We start from the raw sequence: 25,349 nt of genomic DNA, 5'->3' as shown, positions 1-25,349 counted from the left end.
ATAAAGCCCCCACATTCTCTGCTTACTCAGCACTTAGGAAAGTTGTGGAAGTTTGGCTTATTAAGTTACAAAAAGTTAAGTACTATACGTATATCAGAAAAAAAAAAAAATGGTATAGCCAGGCTTGGTAGTGCGCCTGTATTGAGAGGCTATTTGAGAGGCTGAGGTGGGAGAATCACTTGAACCTGGGAGGCAGCGGTTGCAGTGAGTTGATATTGTGCCACTGCACTCCAGACTGGGCAACAAAGCGAGACTCCATCTCAAAAAAAGAAAAAAAAAAATGGTTACACAGAATTATTTTAAAATCTGAATAGGCAGGCTAGGCACCATGGCTCATGCCTGTAATCCCATCTCTACTAAAAATACTAAAATTAGCTGGGCATGGTGGTGCATGCCAGTAATCCCAGCTACTCGAGAGGCTGAGGCAGGAGAATTGCCTGAACTCGGAAGGCAGAGGTTGCAGTGAGCTGAGATCGCACCACGGCACTCCATCCTGGGCAACACAGCAAGACTCTATCTCGGGGGAAAAAGAATCTGAATAGGCAGCCTCTATTTTTAATTTAATTTAATTTATTTATTTATTTACTGTCGAGAGGGAGTCTCACTCTGTCCCCTAGGCTGAAGTGCAGCAGTACGATCCTGGCTTACTGCAACCTCTGCCTCCCAAGTTCAAGTGATTCTCCTGCCTCAGCCTCCCAAGTAGCTGCGAATACAGGCGTGCACCACCACACCCAGCTAATTTCTGCATTCTTAGTAGAGACAGGGTTTTACCATGTTGGCCAGGCAGGTCTCAAACTCCTGACCTCAGGTGATCCGCCTGCCTCAGCCTCGCAAAGTGCTGAGATTACAGGCGTAAGCCACCACACCCAACCTATCTCTCTTCATAATTAATACAACAAATATTCATTAAGCACCTACTACATAAAGTATGGTGTTCTACCAAAGTTAAGAAATTTGCCTACCTGACTCTGAGATGGAGCAGGGACCCCCTTTTTAGGGCCTGCAGACCCCAAGCAAGGAAATAAAGGAAAATTGTGAGTTCCTTCAAGGAAAATTCCAGCGCCCTAGCTAGCCCTAGAAGTGACTAAGCAACCTGTTAAACAAGACAGCAGCCTAAAACAATAGCCAAGGAAGTCAGTTACAGAGATGTTTGCTTTCCCCACACAAACTAAAGAGAACATCTTAAAATGTATCCCTGAGTTGCCTTTCAGAAATTCAGACACCCACTGAGGTTCCACACCGGACACATAGCCCTCAGATAAAAGGGTTGTAGGGCCAGGTGGGGTGGCTCATGCCTGTAATCCCAGCACTTTGGGAGGCCAAGGCAGGAAGATCATGAGGTCAGGAGATCGAGACCATCCTGGCTAACAGGGTGAAACCCCATCTCTACTAAAAATACAAAAAACTGGCCGGGCGCGGTGGCTCAAGCCTGTAATCCCAGCACTTTGGGAGGCCGAGACGGGCGGATCACAAGGTCAGGAGATCGACACCATCCTGGCGAACCCGGTGAAACCCCATCTCTACTAAAAAATACAAAAAACTAGCCGGGCGAGGTGGCGGGCGCCTGTAGTCCCAGCTACTCGGGAGGCTGAGGCAGGAGAATGGCGTGAACCCGGGAGGCGGAGCTTGCAGTGAGCTGAGATCCGGCCACTGCACTCCCGCCTGGGTGACAGAGCAAGACCCCGTCTCAAAAAAAAAAGAAAAATACAAAAAACTAGCCGGGCATGGTGGCACGCTCCTGTAGTCCCAGCTACTCAGGAGCCTGAGACAGGAGAATCACTTGAAACCAGGAGGTGGAAGTTACAGTGAGCCGAGATTGCACCACTGTATTCCAGTCTGGGCCACAGAGCAAAACTCCATCTCAAAAAAAAAAAAAAAAAAAAAAAGGGAAGTAAAGACTGAAAGTTAACCATCGTAACTTTCTAAGGTTCTAAGGTTTCTTCCAGAGGGGCTTAAAGAAAGTTACTCCCCCTAACTAGTTAACATTTTTCTACTGACCCCAAATTTTTAAACAAAGCTTTTCTTCATTAACCAACTGCAAATCAGAAAATCTTTGCATCTACCTACAACCCGTAAGCCCCACTTCAAGATAGCCCTTCCTTTTAGGCCTAAATCAATGTGTAACCTCCAAGTATTGATTTACAATTTTGCCTGCAGCTCCTGCTTTCCTGAAATTTACCCATGCCTTTAAAAACCCTTGCCTGCAAGCCATTAAGGAGGCCGGGATTTGAACATTCTGCTGCCTAGTCGTCCTTGCTTGGCACCCTGTAGTAAAAGCCTTTCTTTCAATGACTGCAAATCTCAGTGTAGATAACTGGTTCTACTGCACTGGGCAAGCAGACTCCAGTTTAGTTCTACAACAATTCTGAGACAAAGGAGTTTATAATACAGCTCTATAATGTCTGCATTTTCATAATGACCTATGGCTTTTAAAATCAAGAAAAAAATAAAGAATGCTGTTATCAAATAAAAACTCTAGGAAAAACAAGGAGAGAGACACCTAGTGAAGGAAAAAAAAAAAAAAACAAGCTCCGTAAAATATTTAAAGAGATTTATTTTGAATCAATATGAATGACCGTGGCCCAGGGAACAGTCTCAACACGTTCTGAGAAAATGTGCCTGAGATGGTCATGTTACCGTTTGGTTTTGGTTTACAAATTTTGGATGAAGCCTCCAGGTAACCAAGAGTATAGATGGTAAATGTCTCTTTTCAGACCTTAAAAGGTGTCCAACTCTTAGATAATCTTCTAGATCTAGGAAAGCCCTGTCTGTATTAATTGCATCTCTACAGACGCAAATTTCCCCCACGAAAGACAGCTTTGCAGGGCCATTTTAAAACATCTTCAAAGAAATACATTTTGGGGTAAAATATTTTTATTTCTTTCAGGGTCTGCTATGTGTCATGTGATGCTAGATGAGACTCAGGTTGGAATTTGGTATCTTTGGATTTTGTTTTGTTTTTGAGATAGGATCTTGCTCTGTTGCCCAGGCTAGAGTGCAGTGACATGATCTCACTGCAACCTCCGCCTCCTGGGTTCAAGCAACTGGTTCTACAGGTGGGTGACACCTCACTTGGCTAATTTTTGTCTTTTTTGTAAAGACGAGGTTTCACCATGTTGCCCAGGCTGATCTGGAAACTCCTGGGTTCAAGTGATCCACCTTCCTCAGTCTCCCAAAGTGTGGGATAAGCCACAGCGCCCAGGCATAAGCCACAGCGCCCAGCTGGAATTTGGTTATCTTATTGCCAAAGAGTCTCTTTTGTCAGTTTCATGATCTCCATTTTAACATTAATGGTGGTCATGACTTAAAGGGAGGTTGGCCATGCCTCATTATACCCCTCTTCAAAAGAGAGAGGGAAGCTGAGGTAGGAGGATCCCTTGAGCCCAGGAGTTCAAAACCAGCCTGGGCAACATAGTGACACACTCACTATCTCTACAAAAAATTAAAAAATGAGCCGGGTGTGGTGGCAGGTGCCTGTGGTCACAGCTACTCCAGAGGCTGAGTAGGAGGATGGCTTGAATCTGGGAGGTCTAGGCTGCAATGAGCTGATTGAGCCACTGCATTCCAGACTGGGCAAAAGAGAGGGATATAATGAGGGCAACCTCCCCTTGAGTCATGACTTGGAATTTAGTTTTTCAGGTTTCTCTAGGGTCCCCTTAGCCAAGTGGGGGTGGGGGGTGGGGGAGCATTCAGTTGGCTGAGGGACTTAGGGTTTTACTTTTGGTTTACACACCTAACTTACCCAAAATAAAATATTTAGTTTTCTTCAACAATATAACAATATATCCCAAAATTAGTAGCTATCTTCATAACTAGGCTAAAACATTGTCAGAGGGTCACTGTTCTAAAACTACAAAAAGAAAGAATGAAAAAGGCATCGGAGATGATACACCTGAAAAAAGAACCAAGTCCTGGCTGGGCATGTTGGCTCACACCTGTAATTCCAGCACTCTGGGAGGCCAAGGCGGGCGGATCACAAGGTCAGGAGATCAAAACCATCCTGGCTAACGTGGTGAAACCCCATCTCTACTAAAAATACAAAAAAATTAGCTGGGCACGGTGGCGGGTGCCTGTAGTCCCAGCTACTCGGGAGGCTGAGGCAGGAGAATGGCATGAACCCGGGAGGTGGAGCTTGCAGTGAGCTGAGACAGTGCCACAGCACTCCAGCCTGGGCAACAGAGCGAGACTCCGTCTCAAAAAAAAAAAAAGAAGAAAGAAAAAGAACCAAGTCCTCCGACATTCCGGGATAGTAATTCTAATGTATTGTGATGAAAAAGCATGTAATTTGTTATAAATCGGGTTTATTCATTTACTGTCTTATAATTGTGGCCTGTAATTATTTCTTCTATTGTTTCTTTTTGAGATAGGGTCTAGCTATGCTGCCCAGGCTGGAATGCAGTGGCTCAATCACAACTCATTGCAGCCTGGACCTTCCAGGCTCAAAGGATCCTCCCACTCAGCCTCTGGAGCTGAGGCACATGTCATCACACAGATCTCATTTTTTTATTTTATTTTATTCTATTTTTTTGAGATGTAGTTTCGCTCTTGTTGCCCAAGCTGGAGTGCAATGGCGCAATCTCGGCTCACTGCAACCTCCGCCTCCCAGGTTCAAGCAATTCTCCTGCCTCAGTCTCCCAAGTGGCTGGGATTACAGGAGCCCGCCACCATGCCCGGATAATTTTTTTGTATTTTTAGTAGAAATGGGGTTTCACCATGTTAGCCAGACTGTTCTCGAACTCCTGTGTTCAGGTGATCCACCCACCGCGGCTTCCCAAAGTGCTGGGATTACAGGCATGAGCCACGGTGCCTGGCCTCATTTTTTAATTTTTTTGTGGAGACAGTGTTGCACTCTGCTGCCCCGGCTAGCCTCGAACTCCTGGGCTCAAGGGATCCTCCTACCTCAGCTTCCCAAAGTGGTGAGATTACAGTATTGAGCCATCGCACCCGGCCTGATCATTATTTCTAAACCATTTCCTCTTCTGTGTTTGTGCCTTTAAAAAAAAAAAAAAAAAAATCCTTAAAATTTCTCAGGTGTTTTCCACATCATCTTATTATCAAGAATACGGCTAATCAGAAGTCACAGCCAGCCCCCAAACTACAACTACAAAACATGCAAATTATAGGCTACACTGAGGGATATCTGAGGTTAGTAAATGCAAATCTTTTTTTTTCCTTCAAAGACAAACCCAGGCAAAAAGCATAAAACATCCTGAAACTGTCACCAAAAAAAAAAAAAGAAAGGTTTCTTAGAAGCAAACCCCTAGTAACTACATAGTCTAAGAAAAACATTTCCAGAACTGATAAAGAGTAGGGAAAGAGGAAAAAGAACAATGGTCGTTGTTAACTACAATTCTGAAAACAAGCAACCTGCCTCCTCTCCTGACACAGCTCCTCTACTGCAATGTGGGCTGGAGACTGAACCACAAAGAGGCCACACTTCAGCTCTGAATTTCAACGATTATGCCACTGCTTCAGTTTTCCCACATCTATAATTTAAAAAAAACAAACCAACCTCAGTAACAGTAAGACAGCAGACCGAAGACCTGGATTCTAACAGATCTTTCTAACTTGGTGGGTAACAAGGGACAAAACAATTTTATTTCAAGTGAGACTAAAAAAAATAAAAATCATTTAAAAGTACACTGTAAAACTACAAAGTCATTTACAAATATTAATCATTACCATCTGTCAAAAGTGATGGCTGAACTATCTCTGATTTCTAGTTCTGACATTTTTTGATTCTGTGACCAATATAAACAAATGCACATGCATTGTTTGGCCAACTGGAATAGTTTAGAAATCAAGGAATTCCTGCTGGGCACAGTGGCTCATGCCTGTAATCCCAGCACTTTGGGAGGTTGAGGCGGGTGGATCACCTAAGGTCAGGAGTTCGAGGCCAGCCCAACCAACATGGTGAAATCCCGTCTCTACTAAAAATACAAAAATTAGCTGAGCACGGTGGCAGGCACCTGTAATTCCAGCCACTTGGGAGGCTGAGGTAGGAGAATCGCTTGAACCTGGGAGGCAGAGGTTACAGTGAGCCGAGATCAAGCCATTGCACTCCAGCCTAGGCAACAGAGTGAGACTCCATCTCAAACAAAAAAAAAAGAAAGAAAGAAATCAAGGAATCCCACATTCACAGAGGAATGAAACTCAATGTGAGAAACCTCTACAGACTTTTCACTGTTCAGGCCTCTCAGCATTCCAGGAAAGCATTTTAGCATTAGGCTAACCCAGCTAGTTCAGTACATAAAGTAGACCACAGATGGCCAAGCAAAATTTTAACCTGACTTACCCATCACATAATGAACAATAAAAAATAAAAAATTAGGCCGGGCACGGTGGCTCAAGCCTGTAATCCCAGCACTTTGGGAGGCCGAGACGGGCGGATCAGGAGTTCAGGAGATCAAGACCATCCTGGCTAACACGGTGAAATTCCGTCTCTACTAAAAAATACAAAAAACTAGCCGGGCGAGGTGGCGGGCGCCTGTAGTCCCAGCTACTCGGGAGGCTGAGGCAGGAGAATGGCGTAAACCCGGGAGGCGGAGCTTGCAGTGAGCTGAGATCCGCCCACTGCACCCCAGCCTGGGTGACAGAGCGAGGCTCCGTCTCAAAAAAAATAAAAATAGAAATAAATAAAAAATAAAAAATTACCCCAGCACTTTGGGAGGCCGAGGCAGGTGGATCATGAGGTCAGGAGTTCAAGACCAGCCTGGCCAAGATGGTGAAACCCCGTCTCTACTAAAAAATACAAAACTTCGCTGGGCGCGGTGGTGGGTGCCTGTAATCCCAGCTACTGGGGAGGCTGAGACAGAAGAACTGCTTGAACCCGGGAGGCGGAGTTTGCAGTGAGCCGAGATCGCGCCACTGCACTCTAGCCTGGGTGACATAGCAAGACCTTGCCTCAAAAAATATATAAATAAATAAAAATAAATAAAATAGGCCAGGCACGGTGGCTCACGCCTGTAATCCCAGCACTTTGGGAGGCCGAGGCAGGCGGATCACGAGGTCAGGAGATCGAGACCATCCTGGCTAACACAGTGAAACCCCGTCTCTACTAAAAATACAAAAAAATTAGCCGGGCATAGTGGCAGGCGCCTGTATTCCCAGCTACTCGGGAGGCTGAGGCAGGAGAATGGCATGAACCCGGGAGGCGGAGCTTGCAGTGAGCCGAGATCACGCCACTGCACTCCAGCCTGGGCGGCAGAGCCAGACTCCGTCTCAGAAAAAATAAAATATAAAAAATACAATAAAATACAATAAAATAAAATAAAAAATTACTAACCTGGTTCTCTTTAACAGGAAGCTCTACAAGAGACTCCATGTATGACAACAAGCAAATATCAAAGAAAGTACAATATTTGAGAAACACAATATTCTAAATTATACCTATTGCCATCTTACTTCCCAAGTTATATCTGATCCCCCTGGAGGCATACTGAAAACAGCTTGACATCTGGCACATACTCTCATTTTCTGCCATGCCAGGATTCTACCATTCATAAGACTCAGCCTAGGGTTCTACGTACACCAAACCAAAATCAGCAACCACAGAAGATTTGGAATATGGCATTTGACTAATATCTGCTTCACTTAATAACTTCTAAGAACTAAATCTGGCCAGGTGCAGTGGCTCACCCCTGTAATCTCAGCACTTTGGGAGGCCGAGGCGGGCGGATCACGAGGTCAAGAGATCAAGACCATTCTGGCTAACATGGTGAAACCCCACGTCTACTAAAAACACAAAACTTAGCTGGGCATGGTAGCAGGCGCCTGTAGTCCCAGCTACTCTGGAGGCTGAGGCAGAAGAATCGCTTGAACCTGGGAGGCGGAGGTTGCAGTGAGCCAAGATCACACCACTGCATTCCAGCCTGGGTGACAGAGCAAGACTCTGCCACAAAAAAAAAAAAAAAGAACTAAATCTAAAAATCTGGCAGTAATAGCCTGTGTTTAATTACTGAATTCAACCAGGCGCAGTGGCTCATGCCTGTAATTCCAGCATTTTGGGAGGCAGAGGTGGGTGGATCACCTGAGGTCAGGAGTTCAAGACCAGCCTGACCAACATGGTGAAATCGTCTTTACTAAAAATACAAAAATTAGCCAGGTGTGGTGGCGCTTGCACATAGTCCTAGCTACTCAGGAGGCTGAGGCAGGAGAATCCCTTGAACCTCGGAGGAGGAGGTTGCAGTAGCCGAGATCACACCATTGCATTCCAGCCTGGGTGACAGAGTAAGACTCCATCTCAAAAACAAAACAAAACAAAACAAAAAAACTGAATTCCACAAGGAAGTCACCAGCTTCTGAAAGGCAAGCCTCTTTCTCACTGGATATTAGGCCATCTCCAGCAGGAACCTAAAACATACCAAGTATAGGTTCCTTCATGTGTACCCAGGTTCCTGAGAGACCTCTAAGACTACCTGACAGTAATTCAAACTCAGGGATAGCAACAGGAATTTTTTGTTTGTTTGTTTGTTTGTTTTTTGAGTCAGGGTCTCACCCTATTGCCCAGGCTGGAGTGCAGTGGCACAATCATGACTCAACACAGTCTGGACCTCCCTGGACTCAGCTGATCCTCCAACCTCAGCATCCCAAGTAGCTGGAACCACAGACATATACCACTACACCAGGCTAATTCTTCTATTTTCTGTACAGACTGGGTCTCACCATGTTGCCCAGGATGGTCTCAAGCTCCTGGCCTAAAGCCATCCTCCCCGACTCCACCTCTCAAAATGCTGGGATTACAGGCATGAGCTACCACACCTGGCCACAACAGGAATGTAGAAGCTGAGCCAAGTCCAAGTATGCCTTCCAACAAAGACAGCCAAAAAACAAACTTATAAAAGGATGTAGGACTGGAAAAGGGTGTTACCAAAAGAGGCTTTAGGCAAAGAAAACTTTATTTTTAACCTAGGAAGGAAGGTCTGAGCAGGCTCTAAGAGAATTTGATTTAAGCACCAAACACTGTGACGCAGGATTTCCTTCTAAGAAGAGAATTGCAGGGCCCTAATATTACTAAAGTAAAATCAACTAATTTCAATATGATCCTCCCTGCCTGATGGAGTCAAATAGGGTTCTCTTATGTTCTTAGAATATACAGTCTCAGCCGGGCACAGTGGTTCACGTCTATAATCCCAGCACTTTGGGAGGCTGAGTCAGGAGTATCACTTTTGAAGTTGTTCAAAACCAGCCTGGGCAAGATGGTGAGAACCCATCTCTACAAAAAAAAATAATAATTAGTTGGGCAGCCAGGTGCGGTGGCTCACACCAATAATCCCAGCACTTCGGGAGGCCGAGGTGGGAGGATTACTTGAGCCCAGGAGGTCAAGGTTGTAGTAAACCATGATCGCACCACTGCACTTCGGCCTGGGCAACAGGGTGAGACCCTGTCTCAAAAAAACAATGGGTGCAGTGGCTCACACCTGTAATCCCAGCACTTTGGGAGGCTGAGGCGGGCTGATCATCTGAGGTCAGGAGTTCAAGACCAGCCTGACCAGCATGGAGAAACCCCATCTCTACTAAGAATACAAAATTAGCCAGGCATGGTGGTGCATGCCTGTAATCCCAGCTACTCAGGAAGCTGAGGCTGGAGAATCACTTGAACCCGGGAGGCGGAGGTTGTAGTGAGCCAAGATCGTGCCATTCCATTCCAGCCTGGGCAATAAGAGCAAAACTCTGTGTCAAAAAAACAAAACAAAACAAAACAAAAAACAATGAGCCAGGTGTGGTGGCACATGCCTGTTGTCCCAAGTACTCAAGAGGCTAAGGTAGGAGGATCCCTTGAGCTCAGAAATTCGAGCTCAGAAACGCTGAGGAAGTAAGGTATGATTGTCCACTGTACCCCAGCCTGGGTCTGGCTTTGTTAAGCCAGACCACATCTCAAAATATGTATATATACAGAAATTTAGCTTGTATTTTAACTGCCTTGGGCTACTCTGTAATTGTTTTCTGTGTGGGTCTCATCTCTCCTGACTTCTTACTTGTTGTACCTAAAAAAAGAAAACACATAACCTAACTTAAGAACTCTTTCTGTACTTCAGTAGCCTTGACTTCTGGAAGCATCCACAGACGTCTGAGATAAGCCATAAGATTTTGAGTTTTGCTGCAGCTAGTAATCTGGGCTTCAGAGCAGAGATGCCTTTATAAAATGACCCCAAGAATCTGCCCAGAATCAACCAGCCTAGTAGAGAAAGATGAAAATTAAGTTTAGTCCATATGGACTCCTAGTTTGAAACTGGCTTATCAAACTTTTTATAGCTACTTCATCTCCGGGGAGGGGTATCCTTTTCTCTTTGAAATAAGAAGTCTTATTTAAAAGTCTTAGTCGGCAAGGCGCGGCGGTTCACGCCTGTAATCCCAGCCCTTTGGGAGGCTGAGGAGGGTGGATCATGAGGTCAAGAATTCGAGACCAGCCTGGGCAATGTGGTGAAACCCTGTCTCTACTAAAAATACAAAAATTAGCTGGGCGTGATGGCAGGCACATGTAATCCCAGCTACTCGGGAGGCTGAGGCATGAGAATCGCTTGAACCCGGGAGGCAGAGGTTGCAGTGAGCCAAGATCGTTCTACTGCACTCCAGCCTCGGCCACAAAACAAGACTCCGTCTCAAAAAATAATAAATAAAATAAAATAATAAAATAAATAAAAATAAAAGTCTTTGTCTTCCAGGATATGCAAATTAAAACCATGAGATACCACTTAACAGCCACTAAGATGGCTATAAACAAATAGATAAGTATTGGTAAGGATATGAACAAAGTGGAATTCTCATACACTGCTATTAGAAATGTACACTGGTGCAGCTGTTTTGGAAAACAGACTGGCAGTCAGTCTCTCAAAAGGTTAAACACAGGCGGGCACAGGGGCTCACGCCTGTAATCTCAGCACTTTGGGAGGCTGAGTCGGGAGTATCGCTCTTCAAGTTGTTTAAGACCTGCCTGGGCAAGATGGTGAGACCTCATCTTTACAAAAACATTAAAAATTAGTCGGGCAGCCAGGTGTGGTGGTTCTTACTTGTAATCCCAGCACTTTGGGAGGCCGAGGCAGGTGAGTATCACCTGAGGTCAGGAGTTTGAGACCAGCCTGGCCAACATGGTAAAACCCCATTTCTACTAAAAATACAAAAATTGGCCGGCGTAGTGGCTCACGCCTATAATTTCAGCACTTTGGAAGGCCGAGACGGGTGGATCACGAGGTCAGGAGTTCAAGACCAGCCCGTCCAATATGGTGAAACCCTGTCTCTAGTACAAAATACAAAAATTAGCTGGGCATAGTGGTGCGCACCTGTAGTCCCACCTACTTGGGAGGCTAAGGCGGGAGAATTGCTTGAACCTGGGAGGCAGAGGTTGCAGTGAGCCAAGATCACGCCACTGCACTCCAGCCGGGGTGACAGAGTGAGACTCCGTCCTAAAAAAAAAAAAAAAAAAATTACCCAGGCATGGTGACGGGTGCCTGTAATCCCAGCTACTCGAGAGGCTGAGGAAGGGGAATGGCCTGAACCCGGGAGGCAGTGGTTGTAATAAGCTGAGATTGTCCCATTGCACTCCAGCCTGAGCGACACAGCAAAACCCCATCTCAAAAAAAAAAAAAAAAAAAATTGAAAAAAATTGAAAAAAAAAAGGATTAAACACAGAGTTACCATATGACCCAGTAATTTCATTTCTAAGTATTCAGCAAAGAGAAATGAAAACACAGGCCCACACACACAAAAAAGAAGTGTACACAAATGTTCATAGCATTATTCATAACAATCAAAAAATGAAGGCCAGGCACAGTAGCTCACACCTGTAATCCCAGCACTTTAGGAGGCCAAGGCAAGTGGATCACGAGATCAGGAGTTCAAGACCAGCCTGGCCAATATGGTGAAACCCTGTCTGTACTAAAAATACAAAAATTAGCTGGGCGTGGTGGCACATGCCTGTAATCCCAGCTACTCGGAAGACTGAGGCAGTAGAATTGCTTCACCCTGGGAGACGGAGGTTGCAGTGAGCCAAGATCGCACCACTACACTCCAGCCTGAGCAACAAGAGTGAAACTGTGTCTCAGAAAAAAAAAAAAAAAAGGAAGAAAACAATCCAATGTCCTTCCACTAATGGATAAATACATAAAATGTTGTATATTCATACCATGGCATATTATTCTGGCATAAAGAGGAATGACATACTGATACATGCTACAACATAAGTGAACCTTGAAAACATTACGCTAAGTGAAAGAAGCCAGTAACAAGAGACCACACACATTACTCCATGTATATGAAATGTCAAAAACAGGCAAATCTATAGAGATAGAAAGTAGATGAGTGGTTGCCTAGGGTTCAGGGTTAGAGGGTTGGGAGAAAATGAGGAGTAACTGCTAATGGGTACAGGTTTTCAGGGGAGAGTGATTAATACACATTTCAAAATTGATTGTAGTGTGATTGTAAAACTGTGAATAAATTAAAAATCACTGAATTAAATAAGTGAACTGTATGGTATATGAATTATATGTCAATAAAATTGTTTATATATGGACACACATATAAATGATAAAGCAAATGGGGCAAAATGTTAACAATCATTGAATCTGGTTAAGAGATATACTGGAGTTCTTTGTTCTATTCATGTCAATGCTTCTTTTTCTTTTTTTTTTTTTTTTTTTGAGACCAAGTCACTCAGGCTGGAGTGCAGTGGTGCCATCTCGGCTCACTGCAACCTCTGCCTCCCAGTTCAAGCGATTCTCCTGTGTCAGCCTCCTAAGTAGCTGGGATTATAGGCACCCACCACCACGTCCGGCTAATTTTTGTATTTTTAGTAGAGACAGGGTTTCACCAGGTTGGCCAGGCTGGTCTCAACTCGGCCTCCCAGAGTGCTGGGATTATAGGCGTAAGCGACCACCCACGTCTGGCCCTCAATGCTTCTTTAAATGTGAAATTGTAACAAAAGATAAAGCAATAAAGCTATGGGCCTGGGAGGTCAAGGCGGCAGTGAGTCATGATTGTGCCACTGTACTACTCCAGCCTGGGCAACAGAGACAGACTCTGTTTCAAAAAAAAAAAAGATATCCTTAATGATAATCACACACAGTATTCTTTTTTTTTTTGAGACAAAGTCTCACTTTGTTGCCCAGGCCGGAGTGCAGTGGCGCCATCTCGGCTCACTGCAGCCTCTGCCTCCCAGATTCAAGCGACTCTCTTGCCTCAGCCTCCCAAGTAGCTAGGATTATAGGTGTGCGCCACCAGGCCCAGCTAACTTTTGTATCGTTAGTAGAGATGGGGTTCCACCATGTTGGCCAGGCTGATCTAAAACCTAAAATTCTTGACCTCAAGTGATCCACCCACCTCAGCCTCCCAAAGTGTTGGGATTATAAGCATGAGTCACCATACCGGTCCACACACAGTATTCTTTCTTTTTTCTTTTTTAATTATACTTTAAGTTCTGGGGTACATGTGCAGAACATACAGTTTTGTTACATAGGTATACACGTGGCATGGTGGTTTGCTGCACCTATCAACCCGTCACCTACATTAGGTATTTCTCCTAATGTTATCCCTCCCCTAGTCCCCCACCCCCAAACAGGCCCCAGTGTGTGATGTTCCCCTCCCTATGTCCATGTGTTCTCATTGTTCAACTCCCACTTATGAGTGAGAACATGCGGTGTTTGGTTTTCTGTTCTTGTGAGAGTTTGCTGAGAATGACAGTTTCCAGCTTCATCCATGTCCCTGCAAAGGACATGAACTCATCCTTTTTTATGGCTGCACAGTATTCCATGGTGTGTATATGTGCCATTTTCTTTACATAGTCTATTACTGATGGACATTTGAGTTGGTTCCAAGTCTTACTATTGCACACACAGTATTCTTTCTTAACATGAAACAGAAATCTGGACTAGAAAAAAACTACCGTAATGTCTGTTCCTGCCCTGCCAGACAAATTTTTTGCTTGTTCCCCCTACCTCCACCACTCATCAAAGGTCTGCAAAGCATGCAAAATATCACTCAAGTAGCAGAATGAAATGTGGCAAGGGAGACAAATATTATCCCACTTCCTCAGGGCCTCAGTTTCCTCACCTGTAAAATCAGAAGGTTACATAATTGCTAAGGATGCTTTCATGCTTAATGTTCAATAATTCTGAAGTTCAAATTTCACTGCTCAATACAGTTAAGGAGGAGTACAATCTGACTAGTCATCTAGCTTTCCTAGACAGTCACCTTTTTCTCTTTCTTATTTTTATTTTTTATAAAAACAGAATATTAGGCTGGGCGCAGTGGCTCACGCCTGTAATCCCAGGACTTTGGGAGGCTGAGGCAGGCAGATCACCTGAGGTCAGGAGTTCAAGACTACTCTGACCAACATGATGAAACCCCATGTCTACTAAAAATACAAAATTAGCCAGACATGGTGGCACATGCCTGTAATCTCAGCTATTTGAGAGGCTGAGGCAGGAGAACTGCTTGAGCCCGGGAGGCAGAGGCTGCAGTGAGCCGAGATCGTGCCATTACACTCCAGCCTGGGCAACAAGAGCAAAACTCCGTCTCAAAAAAATAAACAACAGGCCGGGCGCAGTGGCTCACGCCTATAATCTCAGCACTTTGGGAGGCCGAGGTGGGCGGATCACGAGGTCAGGAGATCGAGACCATCCGATTGAGACCATAACACGGTGAAACCCCATCTCTACCAAAAAAAAAAAAATACAAAAAAATTAGCCAGGCGTGGTGGCAGACACCTGTAGTCCCAGGTACTTGGGAGGCTGAGGCAGGAGAATGGCATGAACCCGGGAGGCAGAGTTTGCAGTGAGCCGAGATCATGCCACTGCACTCCAGCCTGGGCGACAGAGTGAGACTCCGTCTCAAAAAAAAAAAAAAAAAAAAAAAAAAAAAACAGGGTCTTGCTACATTGACCAAGGTGATCTCAAACTCCTGGACCCAAGCAATTCTCCTGCTTCAGCCTCCCAGAGTGCTGGAATTACAGGGTGAGCTGCTGTACCAGGACCCTCTCTCTCTTCTAAAGGTGACATTAAGAGACTATTTCAGGCCAGGTAAAGTGGCTCACACCTGTAATCCCAATACTCTGGGAGGCCAATGCGGGTGGGTCACCTGAGGTATGGAGTTTGAGACCAGCCTGACCAACATGGTGAAACCCTGTCTCTACTAAAAATACAAAAATTAGCCAGGTGTGCTGGTGCACACCTGTGGTCCCAGCTACTCGGGAGGCTGAGGCTCAGAATCACTTGAATGGGAGAGGCACAGGTTGCAGTGAGCTAAGATCATGCCACTGCACTCCAGCCTGGGCAAAAGAGTGAGACTCCATCTCAAAAGAAAAAAAAAGAGAGACTATTACAGTGTAGTCTCAATTTTCTAAGTAAGTTCATACAGGACACTGGCCAGTTTTCCATCTATCCTTATCCCTAGCCACTTCTCTTCAATTCCTGGCAAGAGCCTCTGCACAGAGCCTGGGAAAATTGGAGTACCAGATGAAAGAACCTAGGATACTTATATCTCAATGCTAGGTGCAGATCAGTTCAGAGGAACTTACAGATTCCAAGGTAAGAAATAGGTCACAAGCATTCAGGAACCTTAATTCTCAAGCAGAGACAAGGAAAATAAACTCATGAACCCCATTTCACAGTAAAGCCTTCTTCTGGGGTCACCTAGTGGTGACCATAAGAAACAAAGAAAAAGAAGATTCACCAGGACATTCGCCCATCAGAGGTAGAAAAAGAAACTGAACACTACCATCTGCCTCTCCACTTAGGATGTGCCAAAAATAATGGAAAACATAAATCAGAAGCAATTCTTCCAGATTTGCTTACCTAACTGACAAGTTCAAAAAGCCAACAAGCAGATGCCATATCCTCAAGGTGGCTAAATTTGTGCTTTGCTCACAGATTACCTTCTTCTTCTTCCAGCCCAAAGAGCTTCCTCAACCAGAAAACAAAATTAATTTTCACACCCTCCTCAATTCCTTGCACAAAAAACAACTCTACATTACTTGCCTACATGCTGAGTCTGCAAGAAAGGGAAAGAGGTGACAGGAAGAGATTCCTATAAAATCCAATTATCTCAATCTATAATAAACACAGCAAGCTCTATGCTTATTTGGGGTTTTTTATTTTTATTTTTCTTCAGGTATATTTATTTATTTGAGACAGGGTCTCCCTCTGTCGCTCAGCCTGGAGTGCAGTGTAACAATCTCAGTTCACTGCAACCTTTGCCTCTTAGGCTCAAGTGACCTTCACACCTGAGCTTCCTGAGCAGCTGGGACCACAGGCACACGCCACCACACCCAGCTAATTTTTTGTACTGCTGTAGAGACAGGGTCTCGCCGTGCTGCCCAGGCTGGTCTCAAACTCCTGGGCTCAAGCCTCAGCCTCCCGAAGTACTGGGATTACAGGTATGAGCTACTGTGCCCAGCCTCCATGTTTATTTGTTGCAGACAGAGGAATGAATCTTAACCTTTCTCCACAAAACAAGAAGGAACACTGAGCATCTTTGATTTGCTTATTCTGGGTTCACTTTTTAAGAATGTAGATGCTACCTGAGCTATGTAAGTGAATTATGTGGAGTGCACCTTCTTAGAGACTCCTCAATACCTTCTTGGAGAACCTGGGTGCAAATTACAATTTCCTGCAGTTTCACTGAGTACAATATCATCAGTTTGGGAGCTACAAGGCAGGCTGAGGAGAGAAAATGCACCCTGGAGAGTCTCAGGAAGAACCTGCTATTTGTATTGTTTTGTTTTATTCAAAGATTCCCTCTGGGAGTGGTGGCTCACGCCTGTAATCCCAGCATTTTGGGAGGCCGAGGTGGGCAGATCACTTGGTCAGGAATTCGAGACCAGCCTGGCCAACATGGTGAAACCCCATCTCTACAAAAGATACAAAAATTAGCTGGACGTGGTGGCGCGCGCGGCTCGTAATCCCAGCTACTTGGGAAGCTAAGGCAGAAGAATTGCTTGAACCTGGGAGACGGAGGTTTCAGTGAGCCAATATTGCAGTACTGCACTCCAGCCAGGGCAACAGAGTGAGATGTGTCTCCAAAAAAAACAAACAAACAAAAAAAAAAAGGTTCCCCCTCTGGATAGTTCAGATTCCCCTATCAACCCACCAGAAATGAAATGAAGGGAGGAAAAAAAATCCTTTCAACATTGCATACTCTAACAAACGCCACCTATTGGAAATGTGGTCTCGGCATTCCACTACTGCAACCACATTTAAAAAAAAAAAAACAGAAAATACCCTTCTTTACACATTTTATACAACTCATCCCCCTTTATTATCCCAATAAACTTTCACAGGGACATAATTTTAGCTTGCCAAAAAGCCAGATAATTAACACATATTCATTAAAAGAGAGTAACATTTCTCTTTTAATGAAATGTTGAAAGACAGTTTTTAAACATTTTTGAAGGTCTACTTGATTAGATTATTTTTATTTACATTCTTTTTTTATAGATGAGGACCCTGACAGGGTTATCTCTAACTTGCTCCCAATCACAGAGATAGTCAATAGCAGGGCAGGAATGTTACCCCAAACTCATGCTCTCACTAACAGTTAACTTCCCAGCTTCATTCTTATGCTCTATCATTCGCAAAACATTCTATCTTCTCAAACCAAGTGTTCATACAATTTGACACCCAAAAGCACAGCATTAAAAAAAAAAGTTTAGGCCGGGCGCGGTGGCTCAAGCCTGTAATCCCAGCACTTTGGGAGGCCGAGACGGGCGGATCACGAGGTCAGGAGATCGAGATCATCCTGGCTAACACGGTGAAACCCCGTCTCTACTAAAAAATACAAAAAACTAGCCGGGCGCGGTGGCGGGCGCCTGTAGTCCCAGCTACTCGGGAGGCTGAGGCAGGAGAATGGCGTGAACCCGGGAGGCGGAGCTTGCAGTGAGCCGAGATCCGGCCACTGCACTCCAGCCTGGGCGGCAAAGCGAGACTCCGTCTCAAAAAAAAAAAAAAAAAAGTTTAGGCCGGGCGCGGTGGCTCAAGCCTGTAATCCCAGCACTTTGGGAGGCCGAGGCAGGTGGATCACAAGGTCAGGAGATCGAGACCATCCTGGCTAACCCGGTGAAATCCCGTCTCTACTAAAAATACAAAAAACTAGCCGGGCGTGGTGGCGGGCGCCTGTAGTCCCAGCTACTCGGAGGCTGAGGCAGGAGAATGGCGTGAACCCGGGAGGCGGAGCTTGCAGTGAGCCGAGATCCGGCCACTGCACTCCAGCCTGGGCGGCAAAGCGAGACTCCGTCTCAAAAAAAAAAAAAAAAAAAAAAAAAAAAAAAAAAAAAAAAGTTTAGGCCGGGCGCGGTGGCTCAAGCCTGTAATCCCAGCACTTTGGGAGGCCGAGGCAGGTGGATCACAAGGTCAGGAGATCGAGACCATCCTGGCTAACCCGGTGAAATCCCGTCTCTACTAAAAATACAAAAAACTAGCCGGGCGTGGTGGCGGGCGCCTGTAGTCCCAGCTACTCGGAGGCTGAGGCAGGAGAATGGCGTGAACCCGGGAGGCGGAGCTTGCAGTGAGCCGAGATTGCGCCACTGCACCCCAGCCTGGGCGACACAGCGAGACTCCGTCTCAAAAAAAAAAAAAAAGTTTATTCCACCACCTTAAAGTTTCTTTTATTGAGAAGAATTATGTTGTTTTTAACATTTCTCAACATCAGGCCAATGAGATGCAGTTTAATGTCATGAGAAGAGCACTGGACCAAGCAATTAACTAGTGGATGCAGGTCCCACTGTCCTTCCTGGGCCTCATTTTCCTCTCTGAGGTACCCTTCCAACACCAATACCTTGAACCGAATTCCAAAAGTTACATCAAAGTCACATACTTACCACATAGGAAAAAGATGAAAAACATCTGTACTATAAGAATTTGAAGACCTTAAAAGATGAACTTGAACAATTATTATGTACCCATCAAAATTGACATTTATTTATTAATTTTTTTTTTTTTTTTTTTTTTTGAGACGGTGTTTCGCTCTGTCTCCCAGGTAGGAGTGCAGTGGCACAAGCTCACTGCGAGCTCCGCCTCCCGAGTTCATGCCATTCTGCTGCCTCAGCCCCCACGAGTAGCTGGGACTACAGGCGTCCGCCACCATGCCCGGCTAATTTTTTGTATTTTTAGTAGAGACGGGGTTTCACCGTGTTAGCCAGGGTGGTCGCAATCTCCTGACCTCGTGATCTGCCCACCTCGGCCTCCCAAAGTGCTGGGATTACAGACGTGAGCCACTGCGCCTGGCCTAAAATTAAAATTTTTTTTAAAGTAAATTAGAAACAATAAAACTACCCCAACAAAAAGCCTAATATTAATTATATTACTGCTCTGCTTCATATTTTCTCTACCTGCTATTGAGGAAATAGCTTATTTTTTTCTAACCTTGTTAAAGCATGAATTTATCACGTTTTCTTTTTTTTTTCTTTTTTCCCAGACAGAGTCTCGCTCTATCACCCAGACTGGAGTATAATGGCGCAATCACCCAGACTGGAGTGTAGTGGCGCAATCTCAGCTCACTGCAACCTCCGCCTCCTGGGTTAAAGCGATCCTCCTACCTCAGCCTCCCGAGTAGCTGGGATTACAGGCACACGCCACGACGCCCAGCTAATTTTTGTATTTTTAGTAGAGACAGGGGTTTCACCATGTTGGTCAAATTGGTCTCGAACTCCTGACCTCAAGTGATACGCCCCCCTCGGCCTCCCAAAGTGCTGGGATTACCCGTCAGCCGCCGGATGGTGAGCCACTGAGCCCCGCCTAATTTTTTTTCATAAGAAACACTGGACTTTTTCTGGTGACCAAAAACAAAACTGTCTTGTCATCGTTGAAGCAAAGCAAGATTAGTCAACAGGATAATCACTTTCGAGAGAGAAACCTTAGAGACAGAAAAGTGAAAAGGGGTTTCCCTCATCAGGATCACATAACCTTAAAGTACAACTCGACAAACCTCCACCCACTTGAAACCCACTAACTGTAAACTCCAGACAAAAACTTATTTTCAAAACTGTTACAATTCAAAGATTCCAATGACAGTGCAGTGGAAAAGTCACGGGGACTGTAATTTTCACGCCTTCTGCAATGAGTGCCAAATCTGATCAGGGCCCCATCTTTGACTCCTCTCATCACTTTCCCTTTGAAAGATGACTTGAGACACACCACAACACACCAAGCCTCTCCAACTAGAATGCTGCTACCCTTTTATTCACAAACGCCTCTGGCCTCATAAAGGACATAAATTACTTTTCAAAAAAGGCATGGCCCCGGGATACAAGCCCTTTCCAGGGCTAAGGGAGTTCCCACTCTTCTTGATGCCGCCCAAGTTCACTTTACTACTTCATGTCCCATCCAGACGTGCAGAGCTGCAATCTGTAGGAAAACTCAGGGGGCCCAGCCGAGGGCTGGGTTATAACGGTTTTGAGGAACTGGTATCACAGGCTTCTTGGGAAGTGGCCAGATACACTCACCAAGTTTTTGTTTTCCTTTTTTTAAAGTCTGGGTGGAACTTACTTTCACTAGGACGTGGGACGCCTTCCCTCCCTAATGGGTGTTGGAGGACAAGCTTTCCTTTATTTTAAACGAAGTCACTCAACCTACACCAAACTGAGAACACACAACCCTCCGTCTTTCTGGTCGCCGAAGACGTGGCCACGGCGCAGCGGGCCGCAGGTTTGGACCCCTTATGGCTCAGAGCCCCTCATCCGTTTCCCCCCTCCAGCCCAACGCCCCCTTCGCCCGCGCCCGCCCTGGTCCTCCTGGCCGACACTCGCCCGGCTCCCGGGACAAAGCGGGGCTAAAGGGAGGTTTCTTCCTGGGTCCCCGACCACAGCGGGCGCGGGAAAGCGGCCCTGGGCTCGGCGCGCACTCACCCGACAGCTCGTCCGGCTCCAGCCCGGTCTCGGTGTCCAGTCCACAGATGACAAAGTAGTCGGCGAAGCGACTGGGCGCCGAGCCCCCTCCGCCGCCGCCGCCGCCGCCGCTCATGGCGCCGGGGCCGAGACGAGACGGGCCGGGCCGTGCGGAGCCGCACGGAGCCCCAGCAACCCGGGCGCCCGCCCGCTCGCCCTCAGGCCGCCCCTCCCGCAGCCGCAGCCGCTGCCGCTGCCGCCGCCGCTACCGCGGCTCAGGCCGCCGCCCCCGGCCCTGGCCCGGTCCCCTCGGCCGCCGCGGCTGCCGTGACGGGGCGGGGGGGCACCGGGCCGCCCCGCGCCGCATCCTGGACACCTTCCCCTCCGCGCCACCGCCGCTGCAGCTAGCCAAGAGCGCCGCGGCCCGAGCGAGCCTGGAGAAGGGCGGAAAGCGCGGGGACAGCCCCCACCTCGACCCTCCTCCCGCCGCGCCCGCGCAGGCGCCCTCCGGGAGGGGGCGGACTCCTGGCGGAAAGGATGACGTGATGCTCTTCGCAGCCCGCGGGCCGCAGCTTCCCGGAGGGTCGCCGCAGCGCAGCCGGCGACTCCTTGGTCGCCCGCAACTGCCACCTCCCCTCCCCCGGGATTGAGACTCCTTTAGGGAGGGCTCAGGAGGTGCGAGAAGAGTGGGCGAAGCCTGCAGAACCGGGCACTTGGCCCATGCTCTGCCCCCAACCACCCACACAGCAACCAGAGGTTCAGAGATCTTAGCGCGGCCTTGCCATGAGGATGGGGTCTCACGGCTGAGCTCGGAAGCTCATCCAATCCTATCTGCAGCGTGTCAGCCTAGACCCCTGACAGGGCCTTCTCCCTGTCCTCTCTTTTGGCAGGGGCGGATCAGCCGGTTTTATATTTACCCTTATTTTCCAGACGGGGAAACTGAGTCTCAGAAAGAAGCAAGGACTTATCCAAGGTTACACTGAGTCTAAGAGACAAAGCCTGGTCTAGAATCCTGGGCTTGTGGTCAGCATCCCATTCCTCGCCGCTCCCACCTCCCAGCCTGCCCTTTTCCCACGCTCTCTCCTTTTTTCTCTGGAAGCCTCTTGAGGCGACTGCCATTTGGGAGCTCCCCTTTCTCTTCACTCTGTGAAAACTCTCAGATCCACCCCTAAACCTGTTTTCCTGTAAGAAGATGGGGAGAAGACGGAGGGAAACTTAAGTATTGGTCCTCGTCCTAGGACCCTCCGATTTCCTTTCCCATAGAAGCTAGGCAGATGTGTCTTTGTTGGAAACTGGAGATCAGAGGCCAGAAAGGCAACACAAGTATAGTGGTTACTAGGATGGGCTCTAGAAAAAAATGCTTGGATTTCAATCCTGACGATCATTTACTTTTGACCTTGAGCAAGTTAATCTCTAAGTGCCAGGCGTCATGGTTTTTGAGACCATTACATAAGATAAATGCAAGTACAGGTAAAGCAATGAGAATACTGCCTGGAACATGGAAATCACTCAGTAAATATTACAGAATTTTTTTTTTTTTTTTTTTTTTTTTTTTGAGATGGAGTTCTCTCTTGTTACCCAGGCTGGGGTGCAATGGCCCGATCTCGGCTCACTGCACCTCTGCCTTCCAGGTTCAAGCGATTCTCCTGCCTCAGCCACCCAAGTAGCTAGGATTACAGGTGTGCAACACCACGCCCGGCTCATTTTTTGTATTCAGTAGAGACGGGGTTTCACCGTGTTGGTCAGGCTGGTCTCGAACTCCTGACCTCAGGTGAGACTCCATTAAAAAAAAAAAAAGTTACAGAGCACAGAAGGAGGACATCTCTCCAGATTGGGGAATGGTCAGGGAAGGTTTCCAGAAGGAGGTATATACTCTGACCTGAGTTCCAGAAGATCAACAGGAAGTTTCTCAGGTAAAAAGGGTCGGGGAAACTAAGTATGTGTAACAACAGGGAGCAACAGATAAAACGGTATGTTCAGGCACCAACAAGTAATTCATTAACATTAAGATGGGAGATGGAGAGTTTAAAGGGAATGAAACCAGGGGAGGAAGAAGAACAGAGGAAGGAGTACTGGATTCAAATACAAGGCTAAAGAATTTATCCTTGGCCAGGTGTAGTGGCTCACACTCACACTGGTAATCCCAACATTTTGGGCACCAGAGGCAGGAGAACTGCTTGAACCCAGGAGTTTGAGACTAGCCTGGAGAACGTAATGTGACCCATGTCATAAATAAATAAACAAACAAACAAAATTTTTAAAAAATAATTTATCCTGTAAGGTACATGAGTTGAGGATGAGTGAGATAAAGTAAAGGAATTCAAGCCAAGGGGTGACAACATCTGACCCAAATCTGAGAATGATCACTTTAGGGGTGATGTGGAAAAAGAAATTTGAGAAAGGAATAAATGTCCTCAACTGAAAAGTCCAGAAACTTTTTATCCAAGGTGTCCGGGGTGATCTGGTGCTAGACGACCTCTCATATTAACTCAACTCATAAAACACAAGTTAAAAACAAATGCATAACTGTATTAATTTGCCCTGGGAAATGTAACTGCTCAGAAGCCCAGACTACTCAACTGTAAAGTGATCTCCTTCCCAGTAGGAAATAAGTTTGGCAGAGTGATTGCTTCTTAGAGAATAAGAAACTATAGGAAGGGATGCTCATAAGATTTTTTTTTCTGGGCCGGGCGCGGTGGCTCAAGCCTGTAATCCCAGCACTTTGAGAGGCCGAGACAGGCGGATCACGAGGTCAGGAGATCGAGACCATCCTGGCTAACACAGTGAAACCCCGTCTCTACTAAAAAATACAAAAAACTAGCCGGGCGTGGTGGCAGGCGCCTGTAGTCCCAGCTACTCAGGAAGCTGAGGCAGGAGAATGGCGTGAACCTGGGAGGCGGAGCTTGCAATGAGCTGAGATCCGGCCACTGCACTCCAGCCTAGGCAACAGAGCGAGACTCCGTCTCAAAAAAAAAAAAAAAAAAAAAATTTTTTTTCTTTTTTCTTTTTTTTTTTTTTTTTTTGTCGCCCAGGCTAGAGTGCAGTGGCTCCATCTTGGCTCACTGTAACCTCCGCCTCCCAGGTTCAAACGATTCTCCTGCCTCAGCCTCCCAAGTAGCTGGGACTACAGGCTCGTGCACCATGCCTGGCTAATTTTTTTTGTTTGTTTGTTTTTTGTTTTTTGTTTGTTTGTTTTTTGAGATGGAGTCTCACTCTGTTGCCCAGGCTAGAGTGCCATGGCAATCTCTGCTCACTGCAAGGTCCTCCTCCAGGGTTCACACCATTCTCCTGCCTCAGCCTCCCGAGTAGCAGGGACTACAGGTGCCCGCCACCACGCCAGGCTAATTTTGTTGTATTTTTAGTAGAGACGGGGTTTCACTGTGTTAGCCAGGATGGTTTCAATATCTCGACCTTGTGATCCACCTGCCTCGGCCTCCCAAAGTGCTGAGATTACAGGCGTGAGCCACTGCGCCAGGCCAAGATTTAATGTTTTTTTGTTTGTTTGAGACAGAGTCTCGCTCTGTCACCCAGGCTGGAGAGCAGCGGCACAACCTCGGCTCACTGCAACTTCTGCCTCCCGAGTTCAAGCTATTTCCTGCCTCAGCCTCCCGAGTAGCTGGAACTACAGGCGTGCGCCACCATACCCAGCTAATTTTTGTATTTTTAGTAGAGACGGGGTTTCACCATGTTAACCAGGCTGGTCTCGAACTCCTGACCTCAGGTGATCTGCCCACCTCGACTTCCCAAAGTGCTGGGATTACAGGCGTGAAGATTTAATGTTTAAATCCCCACTCCCATTCTTACTAGCTGTGTAAACTGGGGCACATCAGTTAAACACTGAAATGAGAAGAGTCATTCTGACCCCTCATAGAATTGCATTGAAGATTCATAAATTAATGGAAAAAAGAAATTTTGAAAATCTGGGACATAATATACTTTTAATAAGTTGCAATCTGGGACACCCATTTTAGGATGAGGAACATGAGAGAGCAAGTGGACATCTGAGGGAACATAACCCCAGGAGAGGGTGTGCGGCAGAGTGTGCCTGGAGTGTTCATAGAGCAATAAGGAAGCCAGGGTGGCTGGAGAGGGTTAGGGTGGGGATGAGTGGTGGAAGATAGTAGAAGGTGTGGTGGAGTTGGCTTGCAATTCAAAACATCAATTTTCTCCTCCATAGTGTGTAGACCCGCCTCCTCAGGGACACTGCCCAGCCCTACTTGCATCCAGATGTGGCCATGTGACTAGTTCTCAACAATGGAATGTGTGTAGGACTTTTTGTATGCCACTGCTAGATGAGGGCACTTAAGAAGCAGATTAGACTTCTCCCTTCTTTCTATTTTTGCCTTCCACCAGCTAGAATTAGAAGATTCTGAGGCTCTAAGTAATGGCAAAGCACATGGAGGAAAGGCTCCAGCTGACCAAGAATACCCACACCGGACTGTTCTGTGAACAAAAAATAAACTTCAGTTGTGTGAAGCCACTGGTACTGTGGGGTTTATTTGTTACAATAGCTAGTATTAACCATCACCAAAGTAGATGT

The 25,349-nt window shown here is 46.4% G+C and overlaps 1 protein-coding gene across 7 annotated transcripts in view; it reads right to left on the bottom strand.

The window, feature by feature from the left end:
• LOC105488754 (DENN domain containing 5A) overlaps positions 1 to 21,253 on the bottom strand; it is a 130,494-nt gene extending 109,241 nt beyond the window's left edge. For 4 of the 7 annotated variants that reach the window (XR_011610839.1, XM_011753147.3, XM_011753149.3 and 1 more), the window contains exon 1: positions 20,831 to 21,253. Coding sequence is in view for 6 of the 7 variants with exons in the window: in XM_011753147.3 (XP_011751449.2) it covers positions 20,831 to 20,945 (115 nt within the window). In the remaining variant the exon portion in view is untranslated. The remainder of the gene's footprint in view (positions 1 to 20,830) is intronic. The other 3 variants (XM_071075118.1, XM_071075119.1, XM_071075120.1) reach the window with 3 other exon arrangements.
• Between the last annotated feature and the right edge of the window lie 4,096 nt (positions 21,254 to 25,349).

Source organism: Macaca nemestrina, chromosome 12 (genome assembly GCF_043159975.1).
Source record: "Macaca nemestrina isolate mMacNem1 chromosome 12, mMacNem.hap1, whole genome shotgun sequence".
NCBI lineage: Eukaryota > Metazoa > Chordata > Mammalia > Primates > Cercopithecidae > Macaca > Macaca nemestrina.
Note: the sequence above shows the minus strand (reverse complement) of the source record. Positions and strands in the feature narration are given on the sequence as shown.